Genomic DNA, 22,309 nt, shown 5'->3' with positions numbered 1-22,309 from the left:
CCCTGCAGTGCTTGTGGTTGTTTATGTGCATCGGTACCTTGTGACAAATGCTGCTTGTTTTCGGTTGCTTGAGGCACAAAGCCACATCATTCAAACCCCCTGCTTTCTCAACAATACGACACAGATTTGATCCAGAAGAGCAGGAGCTGCTGCAGACAATTTGACGATTGGTCAGTTGAGCAAGAGCAGTTTTAAAGAACATACCTGTTGAATGAATATGTATTTCATTGAATTACTTTTGTGTAAAGTGCTGAGGTTGTAAACCAAACAGTTTCTTTCTCAACCTTCTTTAGCTGCACCTCATTCAGCCTCAGTTTAATGTGCAATGTTTGATCAAACGCTGTGGATGCTATATTAATCCTCATTTGATTTAATTGTGGCTAATTAAATGAGCTGTTTATATCCAACAGTACTTTATCAGCAAGAGACGAAGTCCATCCTACACTAAAGCAGAGCAGGTTAGAGTAAAAAGAGTTGAATGTTGTGTAATAGCAATTCAATATTGTGTAGGGCACAGAGTCTGCATTATCTGAGAGACACGCATATGCACATAATATGATGAAAAGAAGCTGTAAAGCATTCTGTCACCTCCTTCTACACACATTAATTATTCTTGCTTTATGTGAAACTCTGGGTCTCTTCATCATGTACATCAAGCACAGCACTCATTCTTTGTGCATGCACAATTAAACCTGTATCCTATTTGATATGCAAATGTGTAAGGCTTTTCAATTATCAGAATTTTGTTGAAAATCCCGTTGCACACAATCTACTAAATGCCTCCTGCATGTCATCTGATTGACAGTTTAGACTTTATTAGCCAGTGTTAGAGCTTTTAGTATAATTGTACAAACGTCTTTCTTAAGCTTGTGCTTTACATGTCTTTTTGCTGCGAAATCTGATCTTTGAGAATACCTTTCATATTATTAGTAATATTTTAAGACGAACACTTACTGGACTGAAGGTTCATAAGTTTACTTGATTATCCAGGCATCATATTTTCGAAAAATCATGTAAACATGTGAGTACCAAATATGATCAGGCTTTCGAGGAACATTAATTTGTTCATCTCCCAGTCGTCATTTTATTGCATTGCATTATATGTTTTATACAGGGCTTTGATCATAAAACTAAGCTTTTAAATGTTAACTGATTTGTACGTGCATTTTATTTAAGTAGTCGCTCTATTGTCTTGAAGATCTGAACTGAGATTGATTTACATTACAAACTATCAGAATGTCTATACTTTCTGTCCATATAAATATCAGCATCCTCACAAAAATCATAATTTTATTCAGAGAACCAACCTGAGCAAGAATGAGTATTGTTGTGTCCTTCATGTTCTCATTATATCTTTCTACATGAGCCGTGAAGCCCTGATGTATCAAATTTGACCCTCAACAAAAACACATCTACAAATGCTGTTTTATTTTTTTTATTTTTTTCAGAATGTCAATCTGGTTAAGACATATTGGCTGAATATTTGTATTTTAGGGGTAATGTCAACTATTGCATCTAATTTTTATCTGTGGTCTATACCAACTGCATTATTGCTAGCCAAGTATGTGAAATGAGAAAAAGTGCTTACATGCTCCAGGTTCGCTTTTGGATCCAATATAGTTCACATTGCTCCACAGTTAAGTCCCATCACACTGTGACAGAATCATAAATCATTTAGTGCCACTTAAACAGTTCACATCAGACTGAAATCATCAGTGATCTGGTTAAAATAAACTTGTGCTTGCAGTACTTCCTCTGAAGGATCTGCAGAGACACATAAATGCACACCACATGTTACGCTTTCGCTCAAAATCATTATTGTAATGTAACATTTCAAACAAATAATGACTAGTCCCCAGTGGCTGGACAAACACATCACATCTGTTTAAGCTTATAAGTAGAAGGGTGAGTGATGTTAACCTTTGACCTCTTCTCACACATGTTTAATGTCATCACTGGATCTGAAGGGTTGTGTCATCTGTCAGCATCACTCACTCGCATCTGTCAGTGATGGATGAGGCACAGTCCGTCTCTCGGTCCTCACTCATCTGTGGAGGAGAATCTGAATGTGTGAGAGCATCTTTAAATACAATCAATGTCCCCAGTTATCTGCAGATGCAAATGTGTTTCCCCTCATTCCAGTAAGAGGATGATCTGTGTCAGTGTATGGAAATGAAAAGTCGTCCTATGTGTTGTCGAAAACATAAAATATGGAGATTAAAAAACAGAAAGCACCATGGAGAACATAAAGGGATGACACATAGATCATCTGCATTCGACTCATCTTCGCTGGAGGGAAATGCCTTTCACAGAGGACTTATTTCCCAAAAGCAGTTTGTAGTTTGAAAAGTTACAGCTGAAGTGAATAGTCAGCTTTACTACGTTATGAACAGAAAAGTAGCAAACATAGCTGAAAACCACATAACAACATCCTAGGAACATCTTCATAGTTGGAAAAACCAATTCCAACAACAAAACAATATGTTTCTCACTGTCCTTCTCGCATCTCTGCACCATACATACATGAATCCACCTCTCTCTCAGTGCTGGACATCAAGAGGGATATCTACTATCTGCAATGCCTGGCAAATAGTTGTTTATGCGCAGCTGCTGTTGCATCCTGGCTGTGCATGCATATTCATACACAGTTCATTAACTCATGCTCTGTCTTAATGTGCTGTGCCCGAGGCTGGTGTGCACAGAAAATCACTTTGCTGAAACACAGGCCATCCATCAAAGAAATGCAAATCTTTCTGGTGAGCATGTTGTGCTCTCTTCAGGGGGAATAATACAGAGATGAGGAATGTACAATTTACCGTAAGTGATAGAAACTCACGTCAGTCGATTTGTCAAAGGTTGAAACTTTGAGGTTCCGAAGAATGGAAAAACCAGATGCTGAAAAAATTAATTATATTTAAAGAAATGTTCATTTAAAAAAAAAAAAAAAAAAAAAAAAAAAAAAAAAAAAATTTGCATTGCATCGGTGTCACATCAATGGATGCTCTGTAGTGAATGGGTGCCGTCAGAATGAGAGTCCAAACAGCTGATAAAAACATCACAGTAATCCACTCCACTCCAGTCCATTATTTAATGTTATGTGAAGCCAAAAGTTTTGTGTTTGTAAGACACTAATCCATCATTGAGATGTTTTTTAACTTTAAACCATTGTTTCGTCTAAAATACGAGTCCATAATCCATATATACACTTCATCCATTGAACAAGTCCATCTCCTGTTGTCTCTCGCATGAAAATCCACTCTTAGTTTTGTACCGATCTAGCTTGTAGACAGTGCTTGATCTGTGCAGATTTCTCTCCTGAATCAGATGAAAGTACTTTTTCAATAGAGAAAGCAATAATATGGATCAATGACTCAGAAAGAACAGTTTGAAGTAACAAAACATGATGGATTTGTTTCTTACAAACACACAGCTTCACTTCACAAGACATTAACTGATGGACTGGAGAGCTGTGGATTATTGTGATGTTTTTATCAGCTGTTTAGACTCTCATTCTGACGGCACCCATTCACTCCAGAGCATCCATTGATGAGCAAGTGATGCAATGCTACATTTCTCCAAATCTGTTCCCATGAGTATATAAATGAGTGTATAAAACAAATGCAAACATCAAAATAACTGCTGAAAGTAAATAAACCTAAACCCAAATGTAATGTGAAAAAGTACTAAATTAAAAACACATCAGAAATATACCATCTTCGTTCAAAATGACTTTATAGCTGATTTCACTGAGCTGAAGCATTCATGCACAAGTGTTCAATGGCAGCCTGTAATGCAGCCGCTTCTCAGGGAATTAAAGAAGCGCTGCTGTCTAATAGTGACTATTAACTCCACTCAACAGATTTTTACACGTGAGCGGAGAAACCGGCTGTCTGAAGGGACGAGGAAAGCATGAGGACATGTGTGTGTGTGTGTGTGTGTGGAAGGAATTACCATACAGATTGGCTCTTTCAATGTTCCATTATGCACTGAGGTTTCATTATCATGGCAGGTTCAGCTGTGGAAAGGAAACAAATGCCAAATATACATTAAATGACACAGACGTTAAATCCACAAAATAGGTGGAGTAAAGCATGCTGAATATCATGAGTTTTGCATTCATGAAATTTCATTTAATTAATTCCACCGGCCACACTAATCTCATTTATCACCAGAATATGCCTGTTTGTGCAATTTACGATAGCATTCATAGCAGACTCAGTTTAGCACGGGATGCTACACTTCCATCGAAACAGAAATGCTGGCATAGCATAACCTGACACCGACAGGCTCATTACTGATGTGCTTAACTCTAAACTAATGCCTTTTAAATTCTGAGTTATGAAACAATGGTCAAGGCTTACTACTGTAAGCATGCAAATAATTAAAAGGGAAAATATATATTTTTAAATAATTAAATCTAAAATTAAATATAAACAAATAAGTAAAATTGAACAAAGGCGAATTAAAAGGAAAGGGAAAAAATGTATTCAAATTTTAATTAATTAATTAATTAAAAGTCATACATTATTATTAAAATATATAAATAAATAAAGGAAAGGTTAAACATTAAAGGAAGGAAAAATACATGTATATAAATAAATAAATACAAATTCAAATATCATGTCACATAAACATAAAAATTCAAATATTTAAATAAATACATGATATCAAAGGTAAGGGAAATAAGGAAAGGAAGGGAAAAAATCTATGTAACGTGTAAACAAATGAATTTTGATATGTCATGCCAATAGTTCTTATTTCAATAAGAAATACATAAACATATGAAACTGTGGTTTTATGGGATATTTGAGGTGAATTTTAAAGTCAAAGAGCTTGTTTTGATCTTTTCTTGCTTCATCAGCAATAATCAGGTGCCTCCTGCCCTTCTCTGCTTCCTCAGTTCTCTGGTAATTTGGCAGACAGCTGTTGAGGCAACGGCTTCATCAATCAGAGTATTTAGCAGCGCTCTTTTCCTCGTCCCTGAATTGACTTTCCCGTTAGCTCTTCTGTGGGTGTTGGTAGGGGACATACATTATCTGTCGGGTTTCACCGTCAGCCTGTCGAATAAATCATCTCTTGTCACATGTGGAGGTTTTATTTGACATGTAAAGCTGCTGACACGTGGAATACATGATGAGAATGAGCTGATGGGTCTGTGCTGCGACGTTTGTTGCGTTCACAAAGGAAACACGACTGATGTTTCTCCATATTTAGGTCTCTTTCACTTCTCCTCTACTGAGTGTGTTCTAATTAGCCACTAAAGCAGAATCAATACAGCAAACAGATAGTTTTAACAAAACCTATCCTCAATGAGCTGGTCATTTTATGGAACGCAAGCTTTTTCTATTTTGGAGAAATTTCCAAGTAAATTTGTGTAAGATTTCAAAAGAGCGTCTTAATTTGCTAATAATTTATATTATGTTATCTCAAGCTAAATTATTAAATGTTTTGGGATATTAAGGCAGGTGGAACATTTCAAGCAAAATACATAATATTTATGCTGTTTAAAATATATAATCTGCTTTAATTAGCATGCAAATCCAAAAATATGACAAAGAAAAATTTAATTTCATGGGAATTTAACGTGACACTTAAATTTGTCTAGCACTAAAAATGTATAAAAATGTTACATGTGAGAAGAACTTAGCAACTTCTGAACTCTGAAGACTTAAAGTCACTTTATTAGTTCATGCAAAATTTAATTTTGAGATAAATAAGTGTGCCGATATGAACACAAACACAAAAATAATATATATATAAATAATAATAATAATAATAATTATAAATGCAGTTCTGTTTTGATAAAAAGGATGTGAATACCGATTTCTGTAAGATTTTAAGTAAATATAAATAAACTACTTAATAATATTAAATAATAATAATATTAATTATTTCATAATTTATATAACTTGCTTTACATGTATATAACTAGCTTTACAAACACACAAAACAACGTACAGACTCATAAAACAAAAATAAATAAGCAAACAATCACGTGAAGTATTTTTAAAATAATAAAGTGCTCTGGACACCTTTCACTTTTTATGAGTTTTAGACGTTTGCTCAAATGACTAACTGTACGTGAGCAATAGTAATAGACATATTTGGCGTTAACAAACAGCAGTTATCTTGGAAGTATATTTTTCAGCTTCATTATTCTGGTCTGGCTGATGTTGTACTGCACAAATATATTTCTATAGAGGCAGTTTATACTATTTCAAAGTCTAAAATTGGTCAGTAAATGCTTGTTATTCTGTCCTCCCCGATGCACAAAGCATCTGCCAAATGAAACCTCATTTTGCTCCAGCACTCGCATGAGTTCAGCTGCCACTTTCACATGATAATAGAGCTAAAAACAGTATTGTGTTTCCCCAGCCACGTTCTCACCTGAATGAGGAGGAAGCATCAGACTGTGCTCGTCTGCTTATCTACTGTACGAACAAACATAAATGACAGTCTAAATTAATCATGCAGTGCTGCATAGTCTATATGATGCATTTTAAATGCTTATTCAACAACAATTGACCCGCTTCACCAGCGATTTTATAAGACCAGCACTGGAATAACAGAAATCAACATGTGACTTACTTTCTTCTGTGGAGCATGAAAGGAAAGGTTCATGCTGATCTTGATTATACGATGAAAACCGAGAGCGACAGACACTGCACACCTTAAAAATGACCATAAAAATAGTTCATGTGCTATATTCCAAGTCTCCTGAAGCCGAACTGTTGCTTTAAATGGGTCACATCATGAAAAAGAAAAGTTTCCTTTTTTTTTTAATAGCTCATTGTACTGGTATATAAATATATTGTAAATAATAACAGAAATAATTGCATATGTAAACTTATTGTAATATTGTATCCTCCCTAACAAATACAGCTTATTTATTTAACTAAAATATGGTATTGTAAAATTTAATGACGTAAAACGTTATTTATTATTTCAGTATTCTTTGATGAATAAGATAATTATAAGATAATTATTAAGATTTTTAAATAGATATATTTTGTAACAATATCGCCATTGTCATTTTTGATCAATTTAATGCATCCCTGTTGAATAAAAGTATTAATTTCTTCTAAAAAGTCTGTGTTTATATGATTCAATGTACAGCAAAACTGTAAAATGTTGAAATATCTGATAATAATTCCTGAAGATCATGTGACACTGAAGACTGGAGTAATGATGCTGAAAAATGACCTGTTTAATATAAAGCAGTTGTTTAGTAAATAGTAAAACATGTTTCACAATATTACTGCTTTTGCTGTATTTTGGCATAATTATATTCCACACACACACACACAACATGTATACTAATAAATAATACACCAATAAAAACCTTGTGATGTGATTCTGTCAGATGCTATATTGCAAAACCATCTTTTATTGAAGGATACCAATTATAATTCACCCATTTCAACTATTTAAAATATTTATGGCCCATTTATTCAGAGAAAGGCTGGAAAATTGTCATAAAACTTTCTGTGCAAGACATCATGAACAATATTAGGACCAGTGTCCTCTAGGCGGAAAAAAAATCACATAAATGATAAGAGCCCATTATGCACCAGTGTTTTCATTTTCTGATCATTTGGCACTATTTATTATTTCAGACATCTTTGGAAGTAAATGGTCATTTATGCTTTTTGAGTGTGCAATAATCAGCCGAACTAGATGCCCTCCAATTATTCTATTCAACCATGCATTTTTCTTGCCGGTTTAGTTCTAATTACAGTTCTGTGACAACACAGAGATTTGCATTGCATTACAGTGATGATGTGTGTTAGCCTGATGTAAGCAGCTGTTATTATATCTCTGTTTAATGCAAGCCCACAAAAGACCTATTGACTAGCAGGCCGTGATTATTCGGGTTGTGTAGGACTGATTGTAAATCGCTCAGGGCTAGTCTTCAGCTTCACAGCTTGTTTCTGTGCACAAGGATCACGGCCTCAGCTCGTGTAGAAAACAATTTGTTCAGTGGTGACGGGAGACTGGAGTGAAAACGCTGCTTCAGTTTGAATGAGCATCACCGGGAAGATTCAGTCAAGCAGACATACACTAGTGAACACACACAAATGCTTTCTGACACGTCTTCACACACGAAACTGTTACGAGACATAGACCTTGAGAAAAGTATATAACTGCTGAATAGGTAACATGAGCTCAGTTTCCAAGACGTAGTTAAACATGGGACGTAATGCAACTCAAAAATGAGTTTTTAGCATTTTTTCCTACAGTGGGGAAAAACAAACAAACATAAGATTGCTTCTTATTTAACAATTGTTTACTGAACAAATCGTGGCTCTGTCTTTAAATAAATGTAATTATAATTCACATTTTCAAATGCCGTGAACTACAGACAGTCCTATTACTAAAATATTAAAGATTACAGAGCAGACACGATTCAATTGAGTTACTCTTCATATTTATGATTGTTTGAGGAAGCCTGACCTGAACGTTTGAAGTAGATTTAATTACTTTAAGTCAGAAGGTTTTAAGTTTTAAATAGTTAAAAGTTTAAGTAGTTTAAAAAGACAAAGACAGTAGATCGATAATGTACAATGCCTATTTTATTGATAAAAGTACTTTTCAGTCATCACCTTCAGCATGTATAAAAACAAAGCCAAAGACGTTTTTGGCAATTTAGAAATCTCAGCTGGTAAAAAGAGGACTTACTGTATGGTCTCTATTCATGAACTATTCATGTAAAATTTTGTCATAGACCGCTCAACTGTTTTGCTGTCTTGCACAAAGGCTAAAAAAAAAATTCACGGATCAATTTCAACAATATGAACCACAGATGGCAGTATGTGCAATTATTCACAAGGTATGAAAGGAAAAAAAACAGAGATTCTTAGAATAGATTTTTTTATTTTATTATTTCTTATATGCATGACTCATTAGATATCATATTTTCAAAATAAATATAAAAGTACAATCATCATTATAAATGTGCAACTTGCAACAGAGAAGTAATTTGCATACAGTAAATCAATGGAATGCCACGATGCAGGCAACATGGGACGGGCCTAAACGAAAGACTCATGATAACCAGGTAACCAGGTCTAGATTACTGACCAGCTCTTCACACCACACAGATGATGAAAGAAAGAAAGAAAAGAAAGAAAGAAAGAAAGAAAGACAAGAAAGAAAGAAAGAAAGAAAGAAAGAAAGAAAGAAAGAAAGGAAAGACAGACAGACAGACAGACAGAAATAAAAAAAAGAACTGTCTCAACCATTTCATGAACTGCTACTATAATTAAATTTAGATGAAATCAAAAATCAATCCATTTACTTAAAAAAAACATGTAAATATATTTTTTATGAAATATTTATATTTTTGATATAAACATTAAGACTATTTACTATTAACAAATTTTCATGAATCAGATTTATTTAAATAGTGATATAATAGTTTATTTTATTGATATATTTTTTTCAATTTATTTAAAGTTTTAGTATTTTTTCTGTTTTGTCATTTTAATTCGTTTTTTTTATATGTCCATATAATTTAATTGATTATTATTTAATTTGTTAAGTCAGTCCATTTTTACTATTTATTATTATTTTAGTTTTAGTTAACCATAATACCCCTGCTGTGAACAATTCATTAATTAATGTTAATTAATATATTCAACTTTACAATTGTTTATCAAAATATCATAATGCTTATGGTCTTTTATTCTACCTGTCACATAAAAAAAAAAAAAAAAAAAAAATCCAATAAATTCCCAATAGATTTTTCGTGTTTCAATCAGAAATGTCATGTTCTAAAAAATAAAATTTAATGTGCACTTAACCGTCATTGTAAATTTTCCCTTTTGACTTACATAAATCAAATCAGATGGTTAGCTCACATGCTTCTGCAAAAACAGAGAGAAATAAAGAGAGCAGGAGAGATAGATTGAGTAGGTTGAACACAAATTCTGTTCTGCTCTTCTTGCATACTGATATGGATTCTTTCTTAAAATGTAATGATGATGGAAATTGATGTCAACAGTTAAACAGTCTGAGTCACACTCATCACAATAATACAATCTGATATGCACGTCAAGCACATCTTTTCATTGAACAATGCAAAATTATGTCTGAACGTGTTTCTAGAGGGAAGACCAGGAATAATTGTAAATTTTGTGCCTTTGCCTTCATAAATCATAACAACTACTATTATACCTGCCATCTTCTGGTATAAGAAACATTCATAATAATAAAAGTTGCATGAAATAAATACATTGAGAAAGACTGAACATAAGGAGGATAACATGTTTCTTTCAGCATATTGTTAAAAACATTACAGAATTATAAACCATTTTCAGCTGCCAAAAATGATGTAAAAGAGCCATCATTATAATTATCTGCAATGATTTTGATAATGTAATATAAATAGCCATCAACTAGATTATGTCATGCACATTAAATAATACATATTCAGTCTTCCAGTTAACCTAGAGAGACATCTTATCTTGAGATTGCAAAGAAAGAAAAAACTTGTCAAAAAAGAGATGAATCATTTAACTTAATCGTGCGTGTTAGAATTAAATATGAATTTAAGATAGTTAAGATAACTGTCCCTGGTCTCCCATACAAAAAACAGTAAAAACAGATTTAGAAACCTTTTCTCTTTTTATTTCAACTTTTGAAACATGAGCTCTTCACTCTAATGACAAAAACACAAAACAAGTGATAGAATATTGTTTCATCTATTTAGACACCATTCTCTACAGCGAGTCATGTCTTTTTACCAAAAATGAGGCGTAATCTAAACCTGGTTTCCTCTTCACACACTAAAGTCAAACATCCTTGTGACAACTGATACTTGGACTTGTTTGGCTTCATATTGCTGTTTAAAACACAAAGGTGAAATTAATGGAGGAGTTAATTTGAGTCCATTTCAGAGGCTACGAAAAAAGACAGATAGATAAATAAATACAACCTGAAATTCCCAGATCTCCCAAGTCCTGGAGAAAATGGAGGACTTCAGTTCAGTTAGATCCATTGCAATCAATGGAGATACATTTTGCAAAATGCAAAAGATTTACTTTACAGCATAAATCATATCTACATTATAGTTACATGGTTGAGGGACAAAATAAGGCAGTTGATATTGATCCATGCATGCATTTTAAGAGAACAAACTTAGTCTGAAATAAGCTTATTTTATATATGTCAATGCATCTCCAGGCTTTTAGAAACACGCTCTTTCTCAAGCTCATACCAAGAATTGTTTTTAGTTGCATTTCTGTTGCATTGTTAGCACAGCTCTGCTTTACATCTCAAACTCTCTCTTCATGCGCAATGATATCTTCATGATGTAACTAGCGCTTTTCTACAAGTTTTCTGTGAAATTCTAATGTGAAACAGGGCTTCATTAGGGATCAGCAGTGTGACTGACGAACTATTAAAAAAAATTAACCTAAGCTGAAATAAAATCTAAATATTAGATTAAAACTTAAAAAAAAAAAAAGTTTAAGCACTAAAATGACAAGCTGTAAATATGAGCAAATAAATAAATAAATAAAACTAACACTGAAATAATAAATTAAATCAAAATTATAAATAGTTAATAGCTAATAAAAATAACAATTGCACATAAAATATGAAATAAAAATTAAATATAATTTTACTAAAAACTACACTATTATATAATCCATATTAAAATAGCACTGTAAGGTATATAGCATGTTCATAAAACTAGTTTGACCACTTTAAACTAGCATGACCAGTTGGTAACTGGTTTATTGTTGATCCAAGATGGAGCTAGAAACCAGTCACCAGTTTAAACTGGATTATACATCAGAGAACACAATCAGATAATCAAAACCTTAAAATTCACGGGATTATAAATGAACATTATCTTGTTTTAACTTAATATATAAACATCTTTGAGTTTAATTTCATGATACATACCTTAACTAACTTGTAATAAGTTATATTTTGTTCATACTGCCAACCCCTAATCAAGTCATTTGTTCTTTCCAAGTACACCATCACTGCCAGATAATACTTTAATATATTAGTATATAAAAATAGACCTATAAGAGATACAAGTGCCTCTCGTATGGCTTTACCATAGTAGCATGCAAAAAACTACATCAGAAGATTGAACTACCTGAGGCTACCTGAGGCCAGTCCTCACAGTTTCCCTTTGCAATGTGCAAAAAGAATCAGAGATTGTTCTGCTTGAGTATTTACAGTGAGTTAGATACAGGTAGATTCACTCTAAGTGTAGGTAGAGAGTGTGAACTGTGCTGTAGGTGTGTGTTTTTGTGCTGTGAATGCAGACGTGAGCTGTTGTTCTCTGGAGCAGAAGAGAGCTGAGCAGAGATGGTACAGATCACCAGCAGAGAGCTAGCTAATGGAAACTACATCTGTGCTCACACTTAGGGACTGGATTCCCTCTCTTCTCCTGTCTTTCTCTCTCTTCTACTCTTATCATGTCAGGATTTAAGGGTTTGTAGCACGTTAGCATCTGTTTCTGTCTGCTACATGCACAAATGCTGGGTGACAGCTCATTATTACAATTATTCAATCAACATTCCTTGTTTTATTAAAGCAGTTTGATTTATCATTTGAGGAAACGGAGAGTTTGCATTGGCAGGGTTTTGCAGCAAGACGTTATTCATTTTCAATGAGGGCTGGTGAATTGAGGCAACATGAGCCAGTTTGTTTGCAATGCAACAAAGTCAATCAGAGTTCAACTTGATGCAAATGGGCAGTGATGCATTGTGGGGTTCATAAATGGGAGCACAGAACGGCTCAAAAATGCACATAATGGTAGCAAATGAGCATCATGAGTTTATTTACATGCACACTAAATAGTGTTTTTTTTTTTTTTTTATAAAAAAGGATTTTGTCCAAATTATTAAACCACCAACACAAGAAAGACTTGTTTGCATGATATCTTGAAATGATTAGGTTTCAGTTTTGCACAGTCAGATGTACACTTAGCTGGCAGAATGTTGATTATGCTTGCAAATGCAAATATACAAGAATGTTAATGAGTGCATTTACATGCATGATCTAATAATGTTTAAATTAAACTGATTTTTAAAGTTTATTTCCATTTTATTAAAGATGTAAACAGAATTTAGTTTTACTTTACTCAATTTGTGCAAGTCTTGTTTACATTTCGATACCAATCCATTTCAAAATCTCATGTAAATTTCCTCCCAATCTTATAAATCTCAAGGTTGCCTGCTTGCTAAAAAGCAGATCAGTGCAGGATTGTGCATTTAAATACATTAATTGTGCCAAACAATATACAGGGTTTTTGCAGGTTTTAAATGTAAAATATATTTAAGACCTTTTTAAGAAATACATTTTTTTAAAAATGAAAAGGAATGCAATACATCCTAAATCTACTTTTTTGATTAATCAAAATGAAGTGAGTTCATGGTTAAAACAAGAACATCATGCAAGAGAAAAAACGTTTTCAGACCACATTTGTGACCCTGGACCTTAAGTGTAAAATTTTCAAAACTGAGAATAATTAATCATATGAAAGATGAATAAATAAGCTTTCCATTGACGTATGGTTTGTTAGGACAATATTCCTTAGCAATGCATACTATTAATCACAAAAGAAGTTTTGATGTAATTACGCAAGGTAATTTACAAGATATCTTCATGGAACATGATCAATACTTAATATTCTAATGATTTTTAGAATTAAAGAAAAATCTATCATTTTGACTCATGCAATGTATTTTTGTCCAATGCAACAAATATCCCCGTGCAACTTATGACTGCTCTTGTGCTCCAGGGTCGCATTTGTTTATGTTTTAAGCATTAAACTCAATTTCGTAAAAAAATGTAATACTTCATTTTATTATATATATATAATAATTATTATTATTTATTTTTTTTGCAATGCTTGTGACATTTAATGTCATGCCTTTATGAATTTAAGACTTTCTACTCTGATTACATGCCTTCATTTGTGGATTTTAGGGGACTTTTTAATACCTGCAGAAACACTGAATATAGCATGCATAATTCCCTTAACTTCTTTCTAAATGTTTTTTTAACAACTAAGACTATTCTATTTGAATAGAGCTTCCCATGTTGAACACAAGACTTGATATTATGCATCCTACCAAGCAAGGGCATCTGAGAGGATTTTTACTGTATGTACTGTAGACAGTGTTAATAAGACGATAGAGGAGGGGTTGAGGGCACTAACGTTTGGTCTGCAGAGGTCTTGCAGATGAACACGAGCTCCGCTGGAAGTCTAGTTCTGTGCTGATAGATGGCTCATATTCTCTCTCTCAGGGCTTCTTCACTTTATTCTCCTTCACTCTGTCTCACTCCATCTCTTCAGCTCCTCCTCTCTCCTCTTTGGGGAACAACAGAGTTTAGCTTTGAAGTTACTTTGCTCAGCTCATTGGTGCATCTCATCATATAACAACGAGGGTGTAAAACCCATCTGCATGAGATACTAGGACTTTATTCATGTTTATACTAATATACCACAACACCCCCCACCCCCCTTCCAACTTACTTATATTTATGCTGTGTAACCATAAAAAAAATATTATTAACTTATTAAAACATTGTTTTTTTGTACTGTTGCACTATGGAAGAGGAGAGTTTTTAACAATAGTCTTTTGACTTTTTGCCGAAAGGAAGTGTCAGAGAATGATAGATTGAAACATTTTGTTAATTGCATGAACCTAAAAATTACATCATAAGTGAATTCAGCTGACATAGTAAGGGAGGCTGTGCATTTTGAGACATTGTAGTATGTCCGAATACTGAGTATGGACTTTCCATTGAGCAGAGAAGCACATACTTTTAGTGCACAGCATAAGTATGCAAACCAGGATGCAGCTCAAGACTAAGCAAAAACGAATATGTTTGTGACATGGACATGATGCATAGTTGTAAATCAAGTGTGCTGTAAGTAAATAGGATGCTACTTTTACTTATCTGAGATTTGACAAGCTCAACTCAGCTCCTATGAATAGCCACTGGAAGTCAAGTCTAACTTCAGAGCGTTTAGGGTTAGTTCATGTTGTACAGTATTGTCTACAAATTCTAGAGAATATGATTCGGGTAATTAGGGTTTCTCGTGGTTGATTACTAAAATAGGCAAAGTCACTTAAGGTGCGTTCAAATCCTCCTGGAAGTTCATATGTGTGAGTATGGAAGTCATAAATATGACATCAGGTGCTTAGGTCTGTGAAGTTTGGTTGAAGACTTCATGTATAATGCTTTATAAAAGTATTTTAATGCTTTGTAATGCACTTTAATAATGCATTTTATGATCTCTTGAATAATTGTAGCATTCATTGTTACACCTTAAGGAATAATGAATTGAAACACATGACAAACCACCAATTTGTGGGAATTGGTTGGTTGTCAAGGAAAGCAAATATTATAATGCATTTTATGAAAAGATATAATCTGAATATATTTTTTGAACACTTAATAATGCACTATACATAAATGTTTCAAGTAAAACATTAATGATTTCTTACTATAAAAATTATGACTGAATGTGCATCTGGTGTGTTTTAACTTTTTATGCTTTTATAACATTTTTAGTGCTGTAAATTGAACGATTATATTTTCCAATGTTATTGCACAGTACTATGGTATTTTATGAATGCAATTTAGTTCATTTGAGGCAATTGACCATTAATATAAAGGATGCATTCATTGCATCTGACTCAATGACACGATCGGATCCCAACTCTGGGGATTTTTTTTTCATTTCACACTCATAATTGTGACTTTCTGACGCTCATGTGCTTTCAACTCATAAATACGATCTATCCAACATGATTTGAGCACACCGTTATTTCCTAGCACGCGTTTGTAGCAAGTCACGATCCATATCCTGTGGAGGATATCCTAAACAGTTCATGCATGCCATGCTGTTCTACACAAGCTCGAAAACTGAAATCGCAAACCCAAACCGCTCGCCGTCCAGAGAGAGTTGGAGAGGTTTCACTGCTAAAAACAATAATTTCTGAGATGTTTACAAGCGTTACCTCTATCTAGAGTCACTGGTTTCTGCTAATCGGTTGTTCATGATGCCCAAAGCACCAACGCCGCCGGAAAAGCCGTTCTGCCGCGAGCTCCCACACACCGTTCTGGGATATCCATTTGCTGACTCCGACAGCTGTTTCTGCATGATGGCAAGCGAGATTTTATTGGATCCCGTCAAGTCCCGCATGGAGATCATCTCGCCCGAGAGTCTGCGTCCTTCAGTGTCGCTATCGCAAGGTCCATCCGAGTCCGGCGTCCGACCGAAGCGTCCGCGTCTGAGGCGCGAGCCTGGCCTGATGGCGTTGCGGCGACCCAAGAAAGCATTGGCTTTGTTGCAGCGCTGGCAGCACAAGCAACTCATTTTCCCCAACATCCAATTGAGGACCTGCTTGATGACGATGGAGATGACATTGAAGAGCGAGTAGATGCAACATACTCCAGTCAAGATGAAGATGAAGTTGGCCAAACGGTAAAGTCCTTGGTAGCCGTACGCGGCGCTTTGGCTGCTCACCAAATCTCCGAAACCAATGGTGCTGAAGGTGACGAAGCAAAAATACAGCGAGTCCAAATACGCCCAGCCTTCGACTGGAGTGTACATGGCCGAAGCGCAGCAGGAGATCACGATGGCCGATAAGCCCAGAATGAGCATCACGTGATACACTGAGGGTTTCCAACCGGGCAACGTACTCGCCGCGAAGTCCTGGCAGATCCCCGGCGGGAGGAGACCACTGGTCCGCAGACGGCGCAGACGCACGGCCTTCATCACCACGGCCAGCAGCGTAATGATGCGCTCCAGAAACAGGTTGAAGAACAGGATGGTGGCCGCACAACCCAACAGACCATAGAAGATCAAGAACACCTTTCCAGCTACCGTCACAGGGGTGGTCATCCCAAATCCTGCAGAGACGAACACAAAAAGAGCTTGTTAGAACATCGTATTCTTTACTTGCAATACTGTATGAAGATCATTCAAGCGTACACTTTTCGAAATTGAGATTTATACATCATCTGAAAGTTGAATTAATAATCTTTCCATTTATGTATGGTTTATTAGGAGCGGACAATATTTGGCCATGATACAACTATTAGAAAATCTGAGGGTGCAAAAAAAAAAAAAATCTAAATATTGAAATAATCACCTTTAAAGTTGTCCAAATGAAGTCTTTAGCAATGCGTATTACTAATCAAAAATTAAATTTTTATATATTTATGGTATTAAATGTACAAAATTATCTACATGGAACATGATCTTTACTTAAAACTGTATATTAATGATTTTTGGCATAAAAAAAAAAAAAATTGACAATTTTTATTGTATTTTTGGGTATTGCTACAAATATACCTCTGCTACTTAAGACTGCTTTTGTGGTCCAGGGTCACAATTGGGAGATGCATCATGTATTTAAAATCAATGAATGAAAATAGCACAAGCATTTAAATCAAAGGGAGGAAACAACACAAGTGCTACTGTGGCAAATTTTATTTTATTTTATTTTTATTAACTAAAACTTAATGCCTTAAAAAAAACGAGCTTGAAAAAAAAAAGTTAACTAAAATAAAACTAACTTATTTTATTTCAGCTAGTTGTAAAGGCAATGTTTTACATTTTCATTCAGTTTGAATTACAGTACTAAAATAACAAAAACTAAAAGTATTAAACACACAACAAGATATATTAAACCTAATAAAAGTAACATAGCTACTAAAACTTTAACTAAAATTGAAAACAGAAAATGTAAATAAATATATAATAAATAAAATATAAAATCGAATAAATTACTAATAATAGTAAGTTGATGCTAAAATAACACTGACGTGAGTACTAGTAAATTGTCATATGATGTCATAAGTAATATTATGCAATGAATATGAGGCCTGATGTATGTGTACATTTATGTATTAGGCAAACACTTTTATTCAAAGAGACTTGCATTGCATTCTAGGGATATTATAGTTAACTATAAATGTATGCTTTAATTTATGGTTAAAGGTAGCCTTTAATTTATGCTGAAAAAATAAAAATAAAAACACCACCACCAAGAGTTTTACAGTAGGATACTTTGTTTTTCGATTGATTCCCTGACAGATCTCCTGTCATCGTGTTGAGAGAACATGGGAGTGAGATGCAGAGGCAGAGTACAAAATATTAAATTAAATTCCTTCAGCATAGGCTTATTAATTTCACTTTTTGTATGAAAGGGCCTTTACAGTTACCAAAAATAGAACTCTTGGGTTTCCTGTTATTAAAAACTTATAAGCAAGCCCAGCTTAGGTGACAGCTAACTTGAATGCAAAAGTACCATAATGCATTACTTTCCATTAAAATTAATCAAGTTATGCAATTACTTTTTGTATAGCGTAACGCAATATTGTAACATATATATTACAATATTCTACTTTTTAAAGTATCTTACCCCAACATTCCAAAGGATATAATGAATAAGACTGTTATTAGACTTGACTGTGACTGCTAGGTCGCAAAAAAATAGCTGATATTCTTAAAATTTGAGTATTTCAATAACGACTGACCTTCAGCAATGCTGCAGCATTCACATCCTGGTGATTAAACTACTGTAGCTTAGCTGGAATTGATTTAGAGAGCTATATGTTAAAGGGGGATGTTTTCTAGAGGACTGCATCCTTTGGAACGCATCAGTATAGAGAGTCGTCTGAATAATTAACAGATTCCTGGGAGAAAAAGATAAAGCACTTACACTTTTGTTGCAGTATTTGAACTGATTATAGTGAAAGAGAAACTCTACATTTCCTTTAGGAAACAGCAATGCGATAAAGGCAGCAAAAGAACAGCATTAAGATGCATATGGGTAGAAAAATTCTTTTTGGAATGTAATATGAAAAATTACAATGCAATATGTAAAATGGCAATGTAATTCTAGTATTTAAATTAACATTTTTCACATTACATTTTAATTAATACAATACATGTTTTTATTTTTCTATTTTAATTTTTATTTTATTTTATTATCCCTTACGAAACAAAAATATATTGCAGTATATTGGAAAATATCATGTAATATATTAGACATATATTCTTATATATATTTATCTTTTCCAATATATTGCAATATATTGAAAGCGGCATTCATTTGTATATTTTGCAATATATTATATAATATAGGCATCAGCAATATATTATTAAATGTATTCAAAAATGTAAAATATTAGAAAATAAAAAGGGGAAATAATATATTACAATATATCACAATATATTTTACGAAATATATTGGTAAATAGATTTTCCTTTCGTAAGGGATGTTTTAGTATTTATTTTAATTTTTATTTGTTGTTGTTTTTTATAATATGTCTATAAAGTTTTTATTATTTATTTTCAGTTTTAGGTTTAGTTATTTTAGTACATACATTTTACTGAATAAAATTAGCTGAAATAAAATGTTGAATTTTTACAACCATTTTAATTTAGTTAATGTTTATTTTAAGTAACAAAAATGTTTTTTTAATGCTTTTTCTTAGTTAACTATTACAACACTGATTCAACCTAAGCAAGACAATAATTTTTTTTTTAAGATTTTATTTAAAAATGTTTAAAATGACAAGCCCAGAGTGCTAGACACATCTTTTAAGGAGTGAAAGAAAAATTCATGACTTCCCACAAAATGACAGAATTCACCTGTAATGCATTTATATACACTGTTAAACAAAATAAAAGTCTGCAGTAGCACAAATGCCCATGTTGCATTCTGGACTGTTAAGATAACGCTTCAGTCTCAGGAGTCACACAAAGAGCAATGCCACAGACTGAGCTGAAACATATCAAATGAACACAAGCAACATTCACTGACTGGGAAGCACAACTGCACAGACTCTACTTCACTACACGACAAAAATAAGGATAACAGTGAGCAGAAGAGCGCCCATGTTCCTGATGGCAATGCACAACAGCCCATTCGCTCTGGCATAAAGCCACATGGCACAATCAAGCAGTGCTCTTTATAAGACAAAAAGAGAACAGGATCAAATCTAACCTCTCAGACGTTCATCTCTAATTAATTAACCCTCCTAGTTTTTCCACTGGCCTGCTGCTGAGATGCTCTTGTTAAGAGGACACTGAGGTTTCGTCTGCCAAGGGCCACCGCAGCTCTCTCTCATTAAAATCTCAGTTACCTCAACCCCCTGAACCATCGATTGTGTGCTGTTTCAGAGCAGACACTTCAGACTAGATTTCTGGAGACTTAGGGACAGAGAGAGAGAATCGCAAACACACCCAAAATAACTTTGAGGAGAATTACAACTCAGAGTCAGCACTGCTCAAGTGTGTTAAAAAATATAAAAATAAAAAAAAAGATCATTGCCAACCATTGTTTTATGATCTTATATTTGACATTCAGTATAAAACAACGTGCCAATCTGGAAACAATACAACCCAGCATATAAACTCCAGATATGCCATCTGTTTTGAAGTCTGCATGACATTAAATACCTCTTTTCAGAAACAATTAAGAATTAACAATTAGTAAACTAATGATGTCAACATTAATCAAAATGCACAGCCCATTTATTTCTGTAAAGTAACCAGAGTAGGTTTATGATACCTGCAGAAAATGATCATTGCATCTCAATGGCGTGGAGTGGAGGCGTGTGTGTCACACAAAATAGTTCACCACAAAATGAACATTTGCTGAAATGTACTCTCAGGCAGTGGTGGACGAAGTACACAAATCAAGTACTTGAGTAAAAGTACAGATACATATGGTAAAATATTACTCCAGTAAAAGTAAAAGTACTCCTTTTTCAATTTTACTCAAGTGAAAGTACAAAAGTACTCAATTTTTTATGTACTTAAGTAAAAAAGTACTGCAAGATAGATGTTAGCAATTTTATATAGGCTACTTAATTTTATTTTAGCACATTTTTTATAATCCTACTGCTCAAAATACCTTGGATTTTTTCAAAATAACCACTATATGGAGTCAAGATATATTTTTGTTGTTGATATGGACTACGTTGATGAGAGTGATGTTAACTGTGAAGCTTACACTGTGATGTACCTGAGAGAAAACAGAGATGACCATCTGATTTTCACCAGTAAGAACAAAAGTATTTTAAATTTAGTTGTTTAACAGAACATCACAGTTACAGCACAGACCAAAAGTTTGGACACACCTTCTCATTCAAAGAGTTTTCTTTATTTTCATGACTATGAAAATTGTAGAGTCACACTGAAGGCATCAAGGGCTATTTGACCAAGAAGGAGAGTGATGACCTGGCCTCCACAGTCACCGGACCTGAACCCAATCCAGATGGTTTAGGGGTGAGTTGGACCGCAGACAGAAGGCAAAAGGGCCAACAAGTGCTAAGCATCTCTCGGGGAACTCCTTCAAGACTGTTGGAAGACCATTTCAGGTGACTACCTCTTGAAGCTCATCAAGAGAAAGCCAAGAGTGTGCAAAGCAGTAATCAAAGCAAAATGTGGCTACTTTGAAGAACCTACAATATGAAATATTTTCAGTTGTTTCACACTTTTTTGTTATGTATATAATTCCATATATAATCCACATGTGTATATTCATAGTTTTGATGCCTTCAGCGTGACTCTACTATTTTCATAGTCATGAAAATAAAGAAAACTCTTTGAATGAGAAGGTGTGTCCAAACTTTTGGTCTGTACTGCATATATGACATGATAATAAGGCCTGAAGTTAGGAAGAACATTTTAAGGAAAAAAATAATAAAAAAATGTTCATAATGATTTTTTCCTTCTCAAATCTTGTATGTGGTTTAAAAACACCCCTGGCCAAACGGGGTGCATCTCTTCCCACTGATAATTACTGTAGTTACCATGTTCTGAACATCACATCCTTTCTTTTCTAACCAGATGTAATCTATATTATGTAATCTATATAATCTATAATCTATATATATAGGTGGCTGAATAAAAATATGTGGACATTATTTATAAAAATTACATCAACTTAGCACCAACAAGCTTGTTAGCTAGACAGTTAGCATCAGCTAACAATATTCATGTCTGGTTCATTAATCCAAACAATATACATATGTATAACGTTACTTTCGATAAACAATATAAAAACAGACGTCACATAGGAAATTTTAATAAAACTGTTAACATTACGGCAGCGGTGAATTTGAACGTGCATGAGTTATTGAATTTAATCTGTGTTATTTTATGGAATTTTTTTTTTTTTTTTTTTTTTTACCTAAAATTTATGTGTCTGCATCGTCTGCACTCGAGCATTTCAGTGGGCTGAAATAGATCACTCTTTACAACGGATTTAGTCCCCAAACAACTGACAGTTTTGACCTAAATATGATA

The 22,309-nt window shown here is 33.8% G+C and overlaps 1 protein-coding gene across 1 annotated transcript in view; it reads right to left on the bottom strand.

Moving 5' to 3' along the window:
* Nucleotides 1-15,575: 15,575 nt before the first annotated feature.
* The window catches only part of kcnk12 (potassium channel, subfamily K, member 12), a 31,118-nt gene continuing 24,384 nt past the window's right edge, over nt 15,576-22,309 (bottom strand). Inside the window, exon 2 of the mRNA XM_026224920.1 lies at nt 15,576-16,893. Coding sequence (XP_026080705.1) covers nt 16,001-16,893 — 893 coding nt within the window. The 3' untranslated portion in view covers nt 15,576-16,000. The remainder of the gene's footprint in view (nt 16,894-22,309) is intronic.

The sequence above is a fragment of the Carassius auratus genome, chromosome 38 (assembly GCF_003368295.1).
Source record: "Carassius auratus strain Wakin chromosome 38, ASM336829v1, whole genome shotgun sequence".
In the NCBI taxonomy this organism is placed as follows: Eukaryota; Metazoa; Chordata; class Actinopteri; order Cypriniformes; family Cyprinidae; genus Carassius; species Carassius auratus.
Note: the sequence above shows the minus strand (reverse complement) of the source record. Positions and strands in the feature narration are given on the sequence as shown.